This window comes from Ochotona princeps, chromosome 27 (assembly GCF_030435755.1).
Source record: "Ochotona princeps isolate mOchPri1 chromosome 27, mOchPri1.hap1, whole genome shotgun sequence".
NCBI lineage: Eukaryota > Metazoa > Chordata > Mammalia > Lagomorpha > Ochotonidae > Ochotona > Ochotona princeps.
This window is the reverse complement of record NC_080858.1, coordinates 6280691-6296780: the sequence shown is the minus strand read 5'-3', so window position 1 is coordinate 6296780 and position 16090 is coordinate 6280691. Positions and strand designations below refer to the sequence as shown.

At 44.9% G+C, this 16090-nt stretch overlaps 1 protein-coding gene across 3 annotated transcripts in view; it reads right to left on the bottom strand.

Moving 5' to 3' along the window:
• ERGIC2 (ERGIC and golgi 2) overlaps positions 1 to 13798 on the bottom strand; it is a 30787-nt gene extending 16989 nt beyond the window's left edge. For all 3 annotated transcript variants that reach the window (XM_058655742.1, XM_004592642.3, XM_058655743.1), the window contains exons 1-5: positions 13574 to 13798; positions 4480 to 4622; positions 3625 to 3733; positions 1977 to 2023; positions 1319 to 1389 (exon numbers count right to left, since the gene is read on the bottom strand). In XM_058655742.1, coding sequence (XP_058511725.1) covers positions 1319 to 1389; positions 1977 to 2023; positions 3625 to 3733; positions 4480 to 4585 — 333 coding nt within the window. In that variant the 5' untranslated portion in view covers positions 4586 to 4622; positions 13574 to 13798. The remainder of the gene's footprint in view (positions 1 to 1318; positions 1390 to 1976; positions 2024 to 3624; positions 3734 to 4479; positions 4623 to 13573) is intronic.
• Positions 13799 to 16090: the final 2292 nt, after the last annotated feature.

Genomic DNA, 16090 nt, shown 5'->3' with positions numbered 1-16090 from the left:
TACAAATGATCAAATCTCCTGAATAAAGCCTGTAAAACCAGTATCTTCAGTGGGCAGCGAGGTCGCTCGCCTCTGCCTACAGCACCACAATCCCAAACAGATGCCAGTTCTATCCTTGGTCACTCCACTTCCAATCCAGCTCTCTGTGTCTAAGAAGGCAGTGGAGGACGACCCAAGTCTTTGGGTCCCTGAACTTCCACTGGAAACCTGGAAGAAGCTCCCAGCTCTAGGTTTTGGACTATCCCAGCTGCAGTCATTGTGGTGATTTGAGCAGTAGACCAGCACACAAAAGATCCCTTCCTCTCTGTCTCTGTCAATGTGTCTTTCAAATATAAAAAAATATTTTGTTATAAAAATGTGTACATCAAAAAGTGCTCTTATATTGTTACAAATTAAAAGCCACGGAGTGAACCATCTGATGGAACCATCTTGTCTGTATCTCCTCTATGTAGATCTGACTTTCCAATAAAAGTAAATTAAAAAAAAAAAAACAGTAATCAAAACTGGCCAGTTTTTCTTCCTTCCTTCTTCAACTTTACCCACTGTTACTCTTCCCCCATCCTAGGTGGTCTTTACTTTGGAATTCTGCTACTAGGAAAGTTGACAATGGTCAACAATGAACAAAACAACTCAGCCACGCATGTATAAACTTGAGTTCCACAATACCAACAGAGCATCGGGCAATCAAAGTAGCCATGCTCGCTCCCCGAAGTTTCTGTTAGGTTAGTTCTGATCATGATGTGCTGACTCCCTCTGCCTGTCCCTGGAATGCTAACATTCTCCGTCAGGTCTGACCTAGGACGTGAAGCCAACACACGACCATCAGCATCTAACAAGCTGTGGAGGGTCAAGGCAGCACCGAGAGAACAAGCAGCCGAACCGAGTCGGAGCTCTCGGAGGAGGACACTGCTTTCACTCTTGCTGGTAAGAACTACAGCTGGTTATTCTTCCTGATTTAAATGTGGGAGAAAGCAGACAAACAGGACACAAGTCTCTATATCATTACAAGAGAAGGAGAAACATTTATCAAAACAGCGTTCAAAAGAAACACAGAGCTTATCAGCAAGCATTAACAGAAAATAGAAAGTAAGTCGCAAAACAGACTTACAGGCTCAATGAGGTGTTCTGTCGGGGCTTTTCGTCACTGCCTCCCTAGCCCCTGCCTGACTTGTTCTCAAAGACTATGGATTACTTCCAAAATAAAACCTGTACACACATCAGTCCAGACCAAAACTAAGAGCAAATATGCACACTGTCTTCAAGGGCACATACAAGTCCTCAGGGTGTAAACTTCTGAAACCAGATGAATCAAACTTACCGGCTCATACACTAGGCCATCTGCAGACGCAACCATTGTTTCTGCTAAATCCAACACATCTGCTCCAACATCTGCACAAAAACACAATGAAGCTTCATACACCACACAGCCACATCTAATAGAATCAAGGGCATTAGCAGAAAGCTGACAAAGTATGCAGTATGTCACTGTCCAATATTTTTTCCCTAAAATTTAAACAAAAACATAAGGTTGGCTCAAGACTATACAAAAATTTAGCAAAGTTTTTTTTTTCTATTTCTTATTCAGTAAGTAAGACAACTCAGAATTGCAGCGTAAAAAAGCATAAAATTCAGGGAATTTAATGGCTTTGTGGCAATTTGTGAATATGTAAGGATCAGTACTAAAGGCAGTTGAGCAAAATTAGTTACAAGAATACAAGTATTCTTGGGAGGCTTACTGAAATCTTAAGATGAATTAAAACCTTTAAAAAAATCACCAATAATTTTATTTTGAAAAAAACAAAATTCATATTAATTATACTAATTTAACGAGAGGAATAAATCAACGAAACAGAAATAAAGTTTTAAATAATATAAAGGAGAAAATGATGCTAAAATACAGCCAATGCTTTTATACTTTTAATGTCAATTTAAATCACAAACAACATATAGATTCATCCAGTTGAAGGTATACTTACATTGACACTTCATGGCCACAGTAATATCTATATTGATCCTTAATTTGCTACAAGACAAAAAAACTAAACATGAATACCAACCAATTAGTCAACGAAGCACAAACAAATCAATAGATCTATAAAACGTTGGGTTTCGAACAGAATAGAACATGACAATTAGAACTTGGCCTGTAGAGCAGGCATTTGACATAGTGTTTCAGATGCCCCTTGGGACCCCTCAGGCCATGTCCTGGCTCTGATGGCCGCTAAGGTACATTCTGCAGGTGACAGTTCAAATTCCTGGTTTTCAAGTAACAGACGATTAGACTCAGATCCCTGCCACGCACAGGAGAGACCCAGATGAAGTTCCTGGCTCCTGGCTTCTGGCTGGCTCAGCCCTGGCTGGTGCAGGCATCTGCGAGTGAACCAGCAGGTGGAAGTTCTCTTCTCTCCTCCTCTTTTGCTCTCCTTCGTTTCCTGTCAGTCTACCTTCTAAAATACATTAAATTACATATTTTTTAAAAAATAAGGCATACACACTGCTATTTTTCATCTCATTTCAACAGTGATGTTAGATCTAAGAATCAAAGAAGCTAAGGGGACAGGGGCAACACCGAGGCTTCTTTGGAGAAAATGAGAAATGTTTCACTGGTGCTAAAAGCTGAAACGCTACAAGGATTCTTTGAAAATCAACTGCATTTAAAGGAACAACCATGTTCAAGACGAGCATCTGAGGCCCAAACCAAGGAAGCTCTGCAACTTGCCAAAGGCTGCACAGCAATTTACCGGTGCTGATTTATTTAATTAGCCAAAGCCCCATGAGGAGGGCACTATGATAAAAATATCCATCCAGAGCATAAAGCCAGTAAATAAATGGTAGTGAAAGTATTAGAACAGAGAACTCCTTATCTAGTGCAATCCTGATACTGTGACCCTTCACCTGCAACCATCAAACAGTTCAAGATTAAAGGTTAAAAGTCACACTACTCACATACAAAATTCACCTTTAATCCATGTAAATCAGGTTATAAGTGTATGCAATGTAACTTGAGACGATGAACTTATTGGTGCACACAGAGCAGTAAGATATTTCCAAGTCTGAACAGTAATTTCTGCCATGGTTATCCTAATCTTTTCAAGTAATTGTAGATTACATCAGGGAATATCTGCTTTAGAATTTAACTAGAACTGTGGCCAGTGCCATGGCTCAACAGGCTAATCCTCCACCCTGTGGTAAAAGTAACACAACTGGGTGCTGCTTTGCGTGCCATCTGCTTCACTTTCAGTCCAGTTCTGTGCTGACGGCCTGGGAAGGCAGCAGATGGCGGCCCATTAAGGAGACCCAATGAGGCTTTCGGCTCCAGGTTTCAGATCAGCTCAGCTCTGACAACAGTGGCCATTTCAGGAGCGAACCAGTGAATGCAAGAATTTCTTCCTCTAACTCTCCTTCTCTTTGTAAATCTGCATTTCAAATTAAAAATATATATATATCTCTTCTCTTACAAAAAGGATTTAGCCAGAATTTTAAATAATTTAAAAACATTTCTTCTGAGATTGAACTACTAAAAAATTATTCAGGACTATTTCCACAGAACTAAAATAGGCTAAACGGCTTGCTGTTAAACAACTGGACCGCAAGCATTTTAAGAAAAAAATGAAAAGCAGTTACCTAGAAAAGTCCTTGTCTACTTCGTATTCATACTTCATCCATGTATCCTGATACACTGAGAATTCCATTATTGTTAATAAAGCCATGGTGGTGAATGCTATAAGAGAAACTGAGAAATGCAACAGAGGAGAAAAACAATTCAAAACCAAAGCAAATCACAGGAAATGCAGTATGATGACAATTAATTTTAGAAGCATCTAATACAAATGATATTTGATGATATTTATAATACCAAGAATAAAACGTTTCTTTAAAGTGACCTTTCACTAAATTCTACTGGCCAAAATTTTACAAAGCACAGAATTCCCACTTTGTTACAGGAGTAGACAGTAATGGGAGATATAGAATAAATGATGTGTGTATTTACAGGCCAAATGTGCGAATATTCCCTTCATTATTAAAAATGTATCCATGTCTGTCACCAAATTTCAAACACACAAATGAGCTAAGTTCTTGGATCTTAAGAAGCCAGAGCAAACTTGGTGCCAGCAGATTGAATAATTTAATAAACTCCGTAACAGTGTTTTGAAATCTCCTAAATGTATCACCCCCATCTACATGCTGAATGAGTGGTACGACAAAAGTTACGTCAGTTTATACAACCGAAGAGCCCTGAGGCAATAAGACAATTTGTTCACTGACATCTTAATAAATAATGCTAAAAGCACAGTGGCTCCAGTTTGAATATTACAGAAAATTAAAGCAAAACAAGAACACTGCGTGACAGGCGAACACAGCGCAGTGCCAGGGTCCCTCTGCCACTTCCCGCTGAGCTCCTCCCTGGCTCCTCTGCGGGGCTGGCTCGGCCCCTCAGAGCTGCACTGCCCCAAGGAGGCCCCCCAGAGCTGGGCTCACCTGTGCCCCCGCTGGCTGAGGTCTCCACATAGCTGTCAGGAACCTTGGGAAAGGCATCCAACTCCTTGACCAAACTTAAGGTTTTCTTTCGATTCAGGCGCCTCATCTTCAGAAACACCTTCCTTTTCTTTCATAAAGTCATGCTAAGAAACAGGTTAGGAATAGATCAATCCCCTAAACAGGTCAAGGGTTTCTTTTATCTTAAGATAAATGTCCTTAAACAACTTCTCATTCTCAACTCTCCTTGAAGGGGGAAAAAAAAATCTAAGACTTGCTCTTACCATTCCTCCCCCCGCATGCTAGCAAAAGCCACCAGTGACCGGCAGCTTACACACACCAACACGAAAGAGCCACAGAAAAGGGAAAAGCAACTCAATCATATTCACAATATTGAAACACAAATTACATTTAGAAATAACTATCTCCTATTACATTAGGAAATAGTGTATGAATATATATATATATGTATATATATCCAATAACGGTAATAAAGTACAATAGCATACTCATATATTGCTAACAAGAACATAAATATTCACGCCTCTCCTTTTGACTATGTAAATTCTTCTTGAGAAATGTATCCTAAGGCAACAATTTGGATTATGAACAAACATTAGCTTCCTTGGATAGTTCTCACTTCTTTTTTAAATACTGAAAGAAAAAAACCAAACACATGGTAATTTAACAGGTCTTAATCTAACTACTGAAAATCTTATGAAAGAAAATATTTCATGCATAACTTAAAAATTCATGATCTGTTAAGATCAGAAACCTTTAGGAGCTAAATTTTATGAGAAATGGGGAAATAATTTCAAGAAAAAATGAGACTTTTAATGCTGGAAAAGTAGATCACAGGATTTTAACAGTGTTCCAATGTAATTTTAATTCCATAATTATATGTTTTATAATAAAATATTTTAGAAATCTATAGCTATTTTGACTTTTATCAGTCTCATAATAACATTTAAAACATATAAAAACAACAGATGGTGATGAAATTCTCCAATAGGTGTATATTTCCGCAAAACGAACTCATAAGACTGGAGATGATACTATGAAGAATTCCCCAAAACAAAAGTGTGTTAATAAAGCAAACACGCAACAGCAGAAATCCCTACAGGGAACAGATTGTAAGAAAGCACACAGATCATTAGTCCAAAATCTACTGGACAGGCTCGCCATGGAAAAGGCAGGGAGGTTGGAAGCATCAGAGGAACGAAACCTGGTGCTGACCACAGTCCTGTGCAGGGGCGGCCCTGGCCAGGGACCTGCTAATCAGTCCACCAGGGAGTCACTGCTCTGAAGCAGAGCTGAACCTGTCAACAGCCTGATTTCACAGCTATTACAACATGCAGCCTCTCTGGCTGACTCCATGGTTTCAAAGTGATCTGCAGATACGATTCTGCCTATCATGTACACAGCTTCCTTGATGCTCAGAAACTCATTAATAACCTCAGCGCTAAATCCAACGGCTCCTGCTCCGTGGCTATTTCATCATGGAGAAAGCAGGATCACTTCTCACTTAGTGCCAATGGTATCACAGTCCTGATTTGTACTGGATTTTTAAGAATCTCTTGCCTAATTTTCAGTAAATATTTCACTGTTTCTGCTCTAGGAGCTCTTCCCAAATCTACCCTTTCCCTGAAGTGATCCCCTATCCTTCAAGTTTTATTTGAACATTGATTCTTGCCAAATGCTTCTGCAAACATATGCATCTGCCCTAGCTTGCTTTTAAGCTTTTCATTTGGACATTCCGTGGATAGACTCGACAAGCCCTAAAAGTAGACTATTTCAGCCTATCAAAACTATTCTTTGTGCTACACCCTAATCTTGGTTATTAACACTATGCACTCAAATTTACAGACCAGAAACATGCTTTACAACCTTAAACTCTTCCTCGATTTCCTTAAAAATCTGTCATCTCCTGTTTGAGTCCATCAGTAAGTTCCTCACTGGCGCTCCTGATCCAAACACCAATCTCTCCTGCACTGCTTCCAGGATCCTGGTCTCAATGCCACATCATGTACTCACATTGTTTCTGCAACCTCTGCTCCCTCAACCCTGATGTCACTGCCTTCAGCAGCGTGCACTCTCATGGCATTCCTTACACTCTGAATAGCGAGGCCGCACTAAGTCTGCACTCCATCAAAAAACCAGTCCTGCTTAACCTCTCTCCAAACCCAGTTCTCTAGTAGTCTAAGTCCAAATCACATCACCTCGAATATGTTTCCCTCTCAGAAATATTCTTTCTCCCCTTTCTCCCTTCTGTTTTTCAATCCCAGTCTACCTGCCTTTCACTTGTGCTCTCAAAATCTGGGTTCTTAAAACATCAAAGCTTTATCTGACTGTTCACTGTCCTCCCCCCCTCACCATTTTCGGCTTGCTCCACTGCAGAGTTAAGACAGGCACCTTGTCTAACTTGATCTGTGCATCCCTAATGCCTGGCATAGCAAGTATTCAAGAGCAAACATTGTTGAGTTCATGAACAAAGAGCGAATTCAACTTCCAGAACTGGCGATATTTTTATAATAAGCTTTATAAATACTTTAAGCAACACATAAGGATAGTATTGACCCCCTACATGTGCAACCCAAATACATCACTAGGCAACTACCCCCCCTCTCATTTCCTCCCTCCTTCTCCGTTTTCCTTGACCATCACTCTGCTGTTCCTCCCACCTCCTGCCTTTAAGAGCAGAACCATTTTACCTCCCAGAAATCCATTGCACCTCTAGTACTTGCTGTGTGACTCTGTGAAGTCACTGCTTTGACATGAAGAATTTATCCAAAAGCACAGCTTCTCTGAAAGCAAGCGTACCTGTTCCTGTTTCAGTTCCCTTCCAATGTTCATATTGCTCAGAGTTTCAGGATAAAATAGGATCATGTCTGATCATATTGCCCGACTTCTTTGTCCTATTAAAATCTATTCCCTCTCCAAGTAACAGTGAACACATACATATATACACAGAACTGTAGCGCAAGTTCATACTTCATACAAATTAACTTTTAATGCTCTGATTTTGAAGCACAGACAATTTTCCACTTTATAGAGGAGGAAATGAGGCACAAAATAAATAACTGTTGCAGTGACACAAGGCAGGTGGCGGAAGTTGGAGCGAATCCCAGGCAGCTTGGCTCGGTCTGCTGCACCCGCAGTGAGCAGCGGCTCACTCGATACTTGTTGCCATCCTCCACCAGCATCTAGACAGATCTACACCTTCCTGAAATACTTCGGCACAGGATCACCAGGGTTTCACTTCTTCCACATTTCACTGCAGTCCTTCAGAATTCATGATCCGACGGCATTCATTCAAAGCCCCTCACCCAAAGCCATTTGCTACATAAGCGTTTAAATTCTTCTGTCGCAGTGACCTCCGTGTTAATTCTAGGCAAGCCTATCCTACAAACCCACAAGGCAGCAAAGTCAGGCTTCGCCTGGCCTCATCCCTGGAACCGTTCCAGCTTTTCATGTTTTCTGAGTGCAGGGCCCTGCCCATGAAGCTCCTCAACGTGCTAAGACAGCTGTTGGCATCTTTTCTCAAGGATGTTCTCACGCCCTTGCACTCTTCTCTGCCACCTGCTTCACGGTCTGTTTGCCATTCTCTCCAGCTTGGTGAGTCGTTTTCAAGAAAGCACGTAGAAACACCCTAGGTCTAACGTGGGTGTAAAATCAGATGCTTCTGACACACCCGGGACCTATTTCAAGTGTCTGGTTTCCAATCTTTGCCGTACTCCTGTTTTCAGCTTTCTGAACACGTGGGGAGGCAGCAGGCGACGGCGCTCGCTCCGACTGGAGTCCCGGCCACTTCACTGGAAGCAGTGAATTGAACTTTATTTAGAGAGTGACTCTGCAGCTGAGAATGATCTGTTCGTTTCTCAAATTTAATATGTCTTGTAAAAGATCAATGCTTGCAAGAAATCAATGTCAATTTAATTTGTGGTGTTATTTATTTCAAAGGCTGAGAAACAGAACACCTCCACAAACATCCCCATGTGGGGAGTCTGGAACACAACCCAGTCTCCATGTGCCCGGCTGAGATCCAACCATTGAGGTCACTGCTGCCGCCTCCCAGGGTCTGCATCAGCAGGCAGCAGGGGTCAGGAGTTGGAGCTGGGTGCTTGCTAAGGCACTCCCACACATCTCAACCACAGGGCCACCTGTTTGCCCTCTGTACTCAACTGAATATCATGGGACAGCCCCTAACTAAATGGGTTGGGGAGGGACGGAGAGGAAAGAAAGACACTTTTAAAAGCTACACTTCCTCAATTGCATGATATGTCCTTTATTTGGGATTACCTCCTTTCTTTATGTGAGTTAACGTGTCCTTTACATAAAATTCCTTTCCAAAAAGAACGGGGTCTACTTTTGGATGCCGTTATGTAGCCAACATCAAAACTGTAGGTGTATTTCAGCATCCGAGCCTGCCCCTTTCCTCATTTTTCTCCCCTTCTTCTCCTGCAGGTATCTTTTTCATACTGATCCATGAAGTTCAAAACTTTAGGAACCACTGCACTCCTCCGCCCACTTGTTGGTGCTACTATTCATACCGTCACAACCTGCTGTGCCACAGCTGCTTTCCTCGATGTAAGCTCGGCCATGTATTAAAAAAAAGAAGAAAAAGAAATTCCAAAGAGTCACTGATGACAGTTACTACTAAAACAATACTGTGAAAATCTGTGTAAGAAGCACTTCTTCCACACTGCAACACAGATGGCCCTTACTAACACTCCATGTAAGTACTCCCATACAGCCTGCACGTCACCGCTGTACTGAGCTGAATATAATGAGAACACCAGATGGTTTGCACAAATTAAAATCCAGAATGCATGAAACTTTATATCCAGGCAGTTTAGTTGAATTACTTCTTCCACCAAAAATAGCAACAAACTTTATGTCTTGTGACTCAAATTTATGAGTTAAACTCTACTTTTAACATGTAGTTGGCAATATAAGAAACACTGGACTGGTTCATGCATGCGGCCACACTGTGCTATGATCTATGCCCTGTCCCCTCAAACACTAGAAAGCCAGATCTCCTCCTAACTGTGAATGAGGTTTATTGGAAATATTTAGGACTTTACAGATGAAATTCCATAAACTTCACTGGTTTGGGGTAAAACTAAAGTCAGTATGTTGCTTAAAAAGAGGGCTTTCTAAAGGCTGTTGCTCAAGAGAGGGAGCCACACACAGGGGCAAGCATCTCCTGAGACATTACAGAGGGTAAGCCATTCCCTGCTAGAGCCTGCAGAGGGTCCAGAACTCTGCCAACATGCTTGTGCTTGGACATGAGCCTGCAGACCAATTTCAATTATTTCAACACCTTCCAGGCTATGGTGGCTTGGTATGGCAGGCTCAGGAAACTAATGGTAGTATTTAATAATAATCAGAGAGAAACAAAGCAAATATTCGAAACTTCAAAGTAAAAAGTAAAGCTACAACATACCCATTTTTAGAGAAAGATTTATTTATTTTTATTGGAAAGTCAGGTATACAGAGAGGAAGATCCTATGTCCAATGATTCACTCTCCAAGCAGCCGCAATGGGAGCTGAGCTTATCTGTAGCCAGGAGTCAGGAGCCTCTGCTGCGTCTTCCACACGGGTGCAGGGTCCCAACACTTTGGGCTGTCCTCGACTGCTTTCCCAGGCCACAACCAAGGAGTTGGATGGGAAGCGGGGCCGCCGGGATTAGAACCCATATGGGATCCTGGCTCATGAAAGATGAGGACTCCCGCTGCTAGGCTACCACACCAAGGCCCAACATAACCTGTGTAAAAATAATTATATTGTATTAAAATACAGGGGTTGGGCCCAAAGTGATGGCTCAGTGGCTAAACTGTTACCCAGCAAGTGCAGGAATCACACCTGGGTGCTGGTTCCTGACGCGGCTGTTCCACTTTCCACCTAGCTCCCTGCTTGTGGCCTGAAAAGCAGCCAAGGACGGCCCAAAGCCTAGGGAGCATACACCTGCGTGGGGAACCCACAAGCTTCTGGCTCTCGGTTTCAGATTAGCTCAGCTTTGGCTTCTGTGGCCGCTTGGGGAGTGCACCAACAGACAGAAGATCTTTCTCTGTCTTTCCTCTCTGTAAATCTACCTTTCCACTTAAAATAAATAAATCTTTAAAAAAAATTACAGGGGCTGGCATTATGGCATAGTGGGTAAAGCTGCTACTTGCAATGCTGGCACCTCAACTGGGCTGCCAAGTAGTTTAAGCTTCCACCACTGCAAGCCCTTACCACTCCACCTCGGAGGCCTCTCAGGTAATGGCTTGGGAGAAGCAGCGGAGACACCCACACACCTGAACCCCTGCGCTCAGGGCAGAGCGGATGGGGCTCCCGCAGGAGACAGAGTCTCCCGGCAATGCTCTCCCAAGTAGCCACTTCAGAAGCAGAGAGGCCAGAACTCCAACTGGTGTCCAAATGAGATGCTAAGGCCGGTTCTAATCCCGGCAGCTCCACTTCCCATCCAGCTCCCTGCTTGTGGCCTGGGAAAGCAGTCGAGGACGGCCCAAAGCTTTGGGACCCTGCACCCGTGTGGGAGACCCGGAAGAGGTTCCTGGTCCCGGCATGGGATTGGTGCATAGCAGCCCGTTGCGGCTCACTTGGGGAGTGAAACATCGGATGGAAGATCTTCCTCTCTGTCTCTCCTCCTCTCTGTATATCCGGCTTTCCAATAACAATAAAATCTTTAAAAAAAAAAAAAGCTTTATGTTTTTCAAAAGAGAGAAACAGTGACTCCCCAGTGATGGCCACAGAGTTGGGCCAGGACAAAGCCAGGAAATCCATCTTGGTTTCCCACATGGCCAGCATAGGTTCATATACCACTGCCTCCCAGGGCCCTGAGCAGGGAGCTGCAAGGGAAGCAGCGTAACCAGGACTTGCCTGAGTCAACATTTCAATATGGGATTCAGGTATTTGCAAGTACTAAGTTGCCCATTGTGCCATAACACAGGTGTCCATCTCATAGCTTTTAATCAAGATAAAAGTCAGGCATAAAAGTTGCTAATTCTCTGAAGAAATACAAAGATTCACAGGATATTTGAGATGCAGTTGATAATCTCTTTTTAAAAAAAGATTTATTTTTATTTGACAGTCAGACATACAGAGAGAAGGAGAGACAGAAAGAAATATCTTCCATCCGATGATTCACACCCAAAGTGGCCACATCAGCAGGAGTAGAGTCTATCAGAAGCCAGGAGCCCGAGGCCTTCAGGTCTCCCACACGGGTGCAGGGTCCCAAGGTTTTGGGCCGTCCTTGACTGCTTTCCCAGGCCACAAGCAGGGAGCTGGATGGCAAGTGGGGCTGCCGGGATTAGAACCAGCGCCCATTAGGACCCTAGCGTGTTCAAGGCAAGGGCTTTAGCTGCTAGGCCACGTAGCCGGGCCCAGTTGCTGATCTCTTAAAGGAAAATGGAGCAGCTCGTAGAGCAGGGATGAAATAAACTGAGTGTGGATACCAGCCACCTGGAAGTTCCTGACCACAGTTTGAGGCCCGGCAAAGGAAAGCGTGTCCTCCCTCGAGAAGAGTCCTGTGCAGTAGCTACTCAGCAGAAACATAAGAAACACGTGGGGAAAAAATGAAGCAAACAGGCAATACACGTTCAACAGAATGGACATCGGAAAAGGAGCTCAAGCTGACAAATGACCGAATGGACAAAAAGGGCAAGGAGTGCGGGTCTTGGAAATTAAGACAGCAGCTTAAGAAAGCAAGCAACTGGAAGATGGAATTTAAGAATGTTCATATGCGCCAAGCAAGGTTTCAACGCAATGAGGTCAGACCAAAGTGATTTTTAAGTGTATTTTCTCCAGTTTATATTCTGACTGAGCACCGAAGCAACTTTTGGAAACACAAAAATTGGAAAATGAAAATTTTTGAAAAAAGGAAATGGAGCTAAAAGGCAGCCCTGGTGCGAGACACTGCTCCAAGTGTGTGCCTTGCTGGGGCATGTGTGAACCGCACGGAGGGCCCTGGGGTGGGGATTACAGAATTATCGCTTTTCTCATTTTACAAACGAAGACACTAAGGCATGGAAAAGGTGAAAGTATTTAGTCACTATGCTATTCAAAGAGTCAGCGTAAACACACGGAAACTGTTCCGCAGGGTTCGCAGAAGGTACGCATCGCCGCAAAGTAACTTCTACCGCAGATCACCTTCTCCATTTTTCTTGAGTCAAGTCACTAACACTCAGAGAGGAGATGTGGTAAGGTTCGTTACATCTTTGTGACTGTTGCGGACAGCACCTGACTTCCTCTGACAACTCTTTCTCACGTCATAGGTTTTACTTGCTATGTTCCACAGGAGTCATAATACGTCTCGGTTTTGAAATAAAGTTTACCATCAAAAGGAACAAAACTCCCCCCACTCTTCCTAGCCCTGGAACGGCCTCGTGTTTTTCCTCTAAGAGAACCGGAAGACCGATAAGTCAATTTCTTAAAGAATCATAAATCCTTACAGAACAAATCAGACCCACCTTTCCAAAGCTTGCATAGGTAAGAGCTCAACGTTTCAGGCTAAGGGGCTGAAACACTTGATTACAACTTTAAGCATGAACTATGGTTGTTTTTAATTGTATCTCCCACTGTTTCTAAAAGCCCAGCCTCGCAACACCGTTAACACCTCACGGGGACTCCTAAACACCAAAGTTTTCGTCCAGGCCCAGGAACACCCGGGTCCGGCGGCCAGCACCCTGCCCCGATGGACCGCTCCCCAAGTCACAAAGTCCAACTCGGAGCCAGGCCGAGCCCTTCTTCTTTCCTAGAGAGCGTTAGCTGAGCCAAGTCCGACCCCCGATCAGGGGGACCTGGGGAAGCCAGGGCTCCCAGCTGCTGCCCCCGCACCCCCGGAGGACTCCCCGCCACGCCTTCGCGTGTCAGGCCAGCGGCCAGCGAGGCGGAGTGGACACGAGCAGCGCTGCCCAGGGTCCTGCCAGCAACGCCCCCGGCCAGGGGATGCCCAGGGCGCCTCCCTCGGGGGTGGGGGAGCCCTGAGATGCGGACGCTCGGTGCATACCAGGCGCTCAGCCTCCGGCTCCGCGTCCCCGCCGCCGTCCTGGGACAACCGCGGGATCCGCACCCAGCGGCGGCTCCGGGCTTTTACCTTGTGCTACGGTCCCAGCCGATCGCCATATTTCACACAAGCCCGGGTCGCCGGACTCCGGTGTTGCCAGAACTATCGCGAGAACCAAGAGCTACTATCACCTCTGGAAACGTCAGAAGGGAGCCCGAGGAGAGTTCTCGCGAGATCCCCGTGGCTTCTGGAGGGCTGGCAGTCCCCATCCTGCGGGGCGTGGTCAGTGGCAAAGGGGCGTGTCCACGCTGAGCCCTTCAGATCAGAGAGGAGCCGAATCCTCCTCGTGGGGACCCGGGAGCCCCCCGGCCAGCCTCGAGCCCCCGGCAGCGTGTCACTGACGGTGAGGGTCACACGCTCCCGACTAGAACCTCGAAACTTCCTTTTCCAGGCATAAGTAACGGTTGCCATAGTTATCGAATGTTTCTGTAGTCTTCCAGGACACTCATCCGTAAGAAAGCGCGTCTAACACTGTGTTTCTCTGGAACTCAAGTCAAGATTCCTACACTTGCGGGGCTTGGTTTCTCCCAGGTTCTCAGCTACCCCACCTTGTCCCCCCAGTTCTCACCTGCACCCCACTGCTCACTCTGGGTCTCCCAGGTTCTCACCTGCCCCACTCACTTGTCATGCCATGACGCCCCCCAGGTCCCTCCTCCCCACCCTGGTCACACTGGTCCCTTCTTACCAGTTCCTTTGTCCTCCACTTCCCCCCTCAGAACTCACATCTTCGACGCTAGCTTCCTTGGAATCTTTTGTTAGGTGTCCTTTTCATCACAATTGCCTTGTTGTTTAGACTAATGGAACTTGTCAACATCATCCAGGCTTCTGTTTTTCCCACCTCGCTTTGCCAGTACACACTATCCCTTTAGAAGCTGACAAAGAGCAGGAATACTTCATCTTTTCTCGTTGCATCCTTAGCGTAGGAGGTGGGCAGAAGGGCTGGGATCTCAGAGTTGCTGGAGAGTAAGCCCACCATGACCCCCATCTGTGATCAAACTTTACAAACATTGAGAGTGAAACTATTATTGACCATAAAAGTCTGACAAAAGTATAGTTGTGACTGATGCTTATACAGTCAGCACTGTATTTCAATGTATTCTCTACCTTCCAATTTCCTCATGATTTCATTTTGTAATAACCAGTTTAAAAAGGAATAAGACTTAAGGGGTAGGTAATATGTGGCAGCTGTGTGACATTGGGCATCTCACACAAAATCTGGAAAAGACAGGAAAACCCTGCTAGTGATATTAATAATTAAAAATTATTAAATTGAAACTGTCCTCCAAAATGAGGGCAGATCGAGTTTTCACTGATGTAACTTCATTTCCAGATGTCCATGGCTGTCCAGTTAAACCGAGTTACAATCCCCCATCCTGGGGTGGGTACTTGGTGTAGTGGAGGACACCAAGTTCAACACGCAGTGGGTCAGCCTGGGTTCCAATCCCGGCTCTGCCCAGACGCTGGCTTGCTGTTGACGCGCACAATTGGGAAGAAGCCCGTAATGGCTCAGGTAGCAGGGTCCCTGCTAACCCTGTCAGAGACCCTGATAGAGTGCTTGCTTAAACGTGGTCCAGCCATGGATGTTGCCCACTCCAAGGGAAATCTCTTTCCTACACGCACTTCCTTCTCCTCTCTCCCACATAAATACACGACCATCAAAAGCAGCGTTACTACTTCCTTCACGCATCTGAGGCGCTCAGTGCAGTGGTGAGCTCGTGGATGCTGCGGGTTACAGTCACAGCTCAGCAGCCTCATGTGTGTTTGGCCTAGCATCGTGTACGTTCTCTTTGCGTCCACATTTCCTTATCTGTAAAATGGTGGTAAGTGAACCCCTGTGGAAGGCCATGGCCCCTGACTGAGCGCTGCACGGTGCCCAAGAGACCAAACAAGCACGGAAGTTCATCCCAACCTTAGAGCTTGGCTTTAGAATGCCTGGAAACCAATTAACTGATTCAGCTGAATGGTTAAGCTGAAACCAATTGACTGATTGACTAGGCTGTAGCCAGTGGAATTGTTTGCTGGGCTTCACTGCTGGGTTTCTGTAAAAGCTGTGAGATCACGTTGGTCGGAGTTGTTCAAGGTTCTTGTAGCTTCCTCGTTCACAAGCCGTTTATATTTTAGCTTGTTCTAGTAAGTACTACTTTTTGTCATTGTTGTTGTTCTGGTAAGTTCTAAGGATTAATTGCTTTGTCCGTCTAAAGGAATTTCCTTCATTCTACAGTAGTCAGCAGTAAGGAAACTGAAGTGCCCTTGACAGCCCTTTCCTGCCTTCCCCACCCGGCACCATCTTCAGGTAAGGAAATGCCGGTACTTGTTGGACTGCTTGGTAATGTTGGACTGGTTGTGCTCACTGTTTTCTAGTTCTTTCTGGTGCTTGTGAGCTGTTCCTCCCACAGTTTTGTGCTTTGGGCTTCCTGAGGTTGACTGTTTTTTTTGTCCAGACAGAAGCCAGATGGGGCCTGGAGGGAAGGCTAGGTAAACACCGAACTTGGTTCAGTAGGAACAGGGGTGGCTCCGGGAGAGCGCCCTCGGGTACTCCAGAGTGCC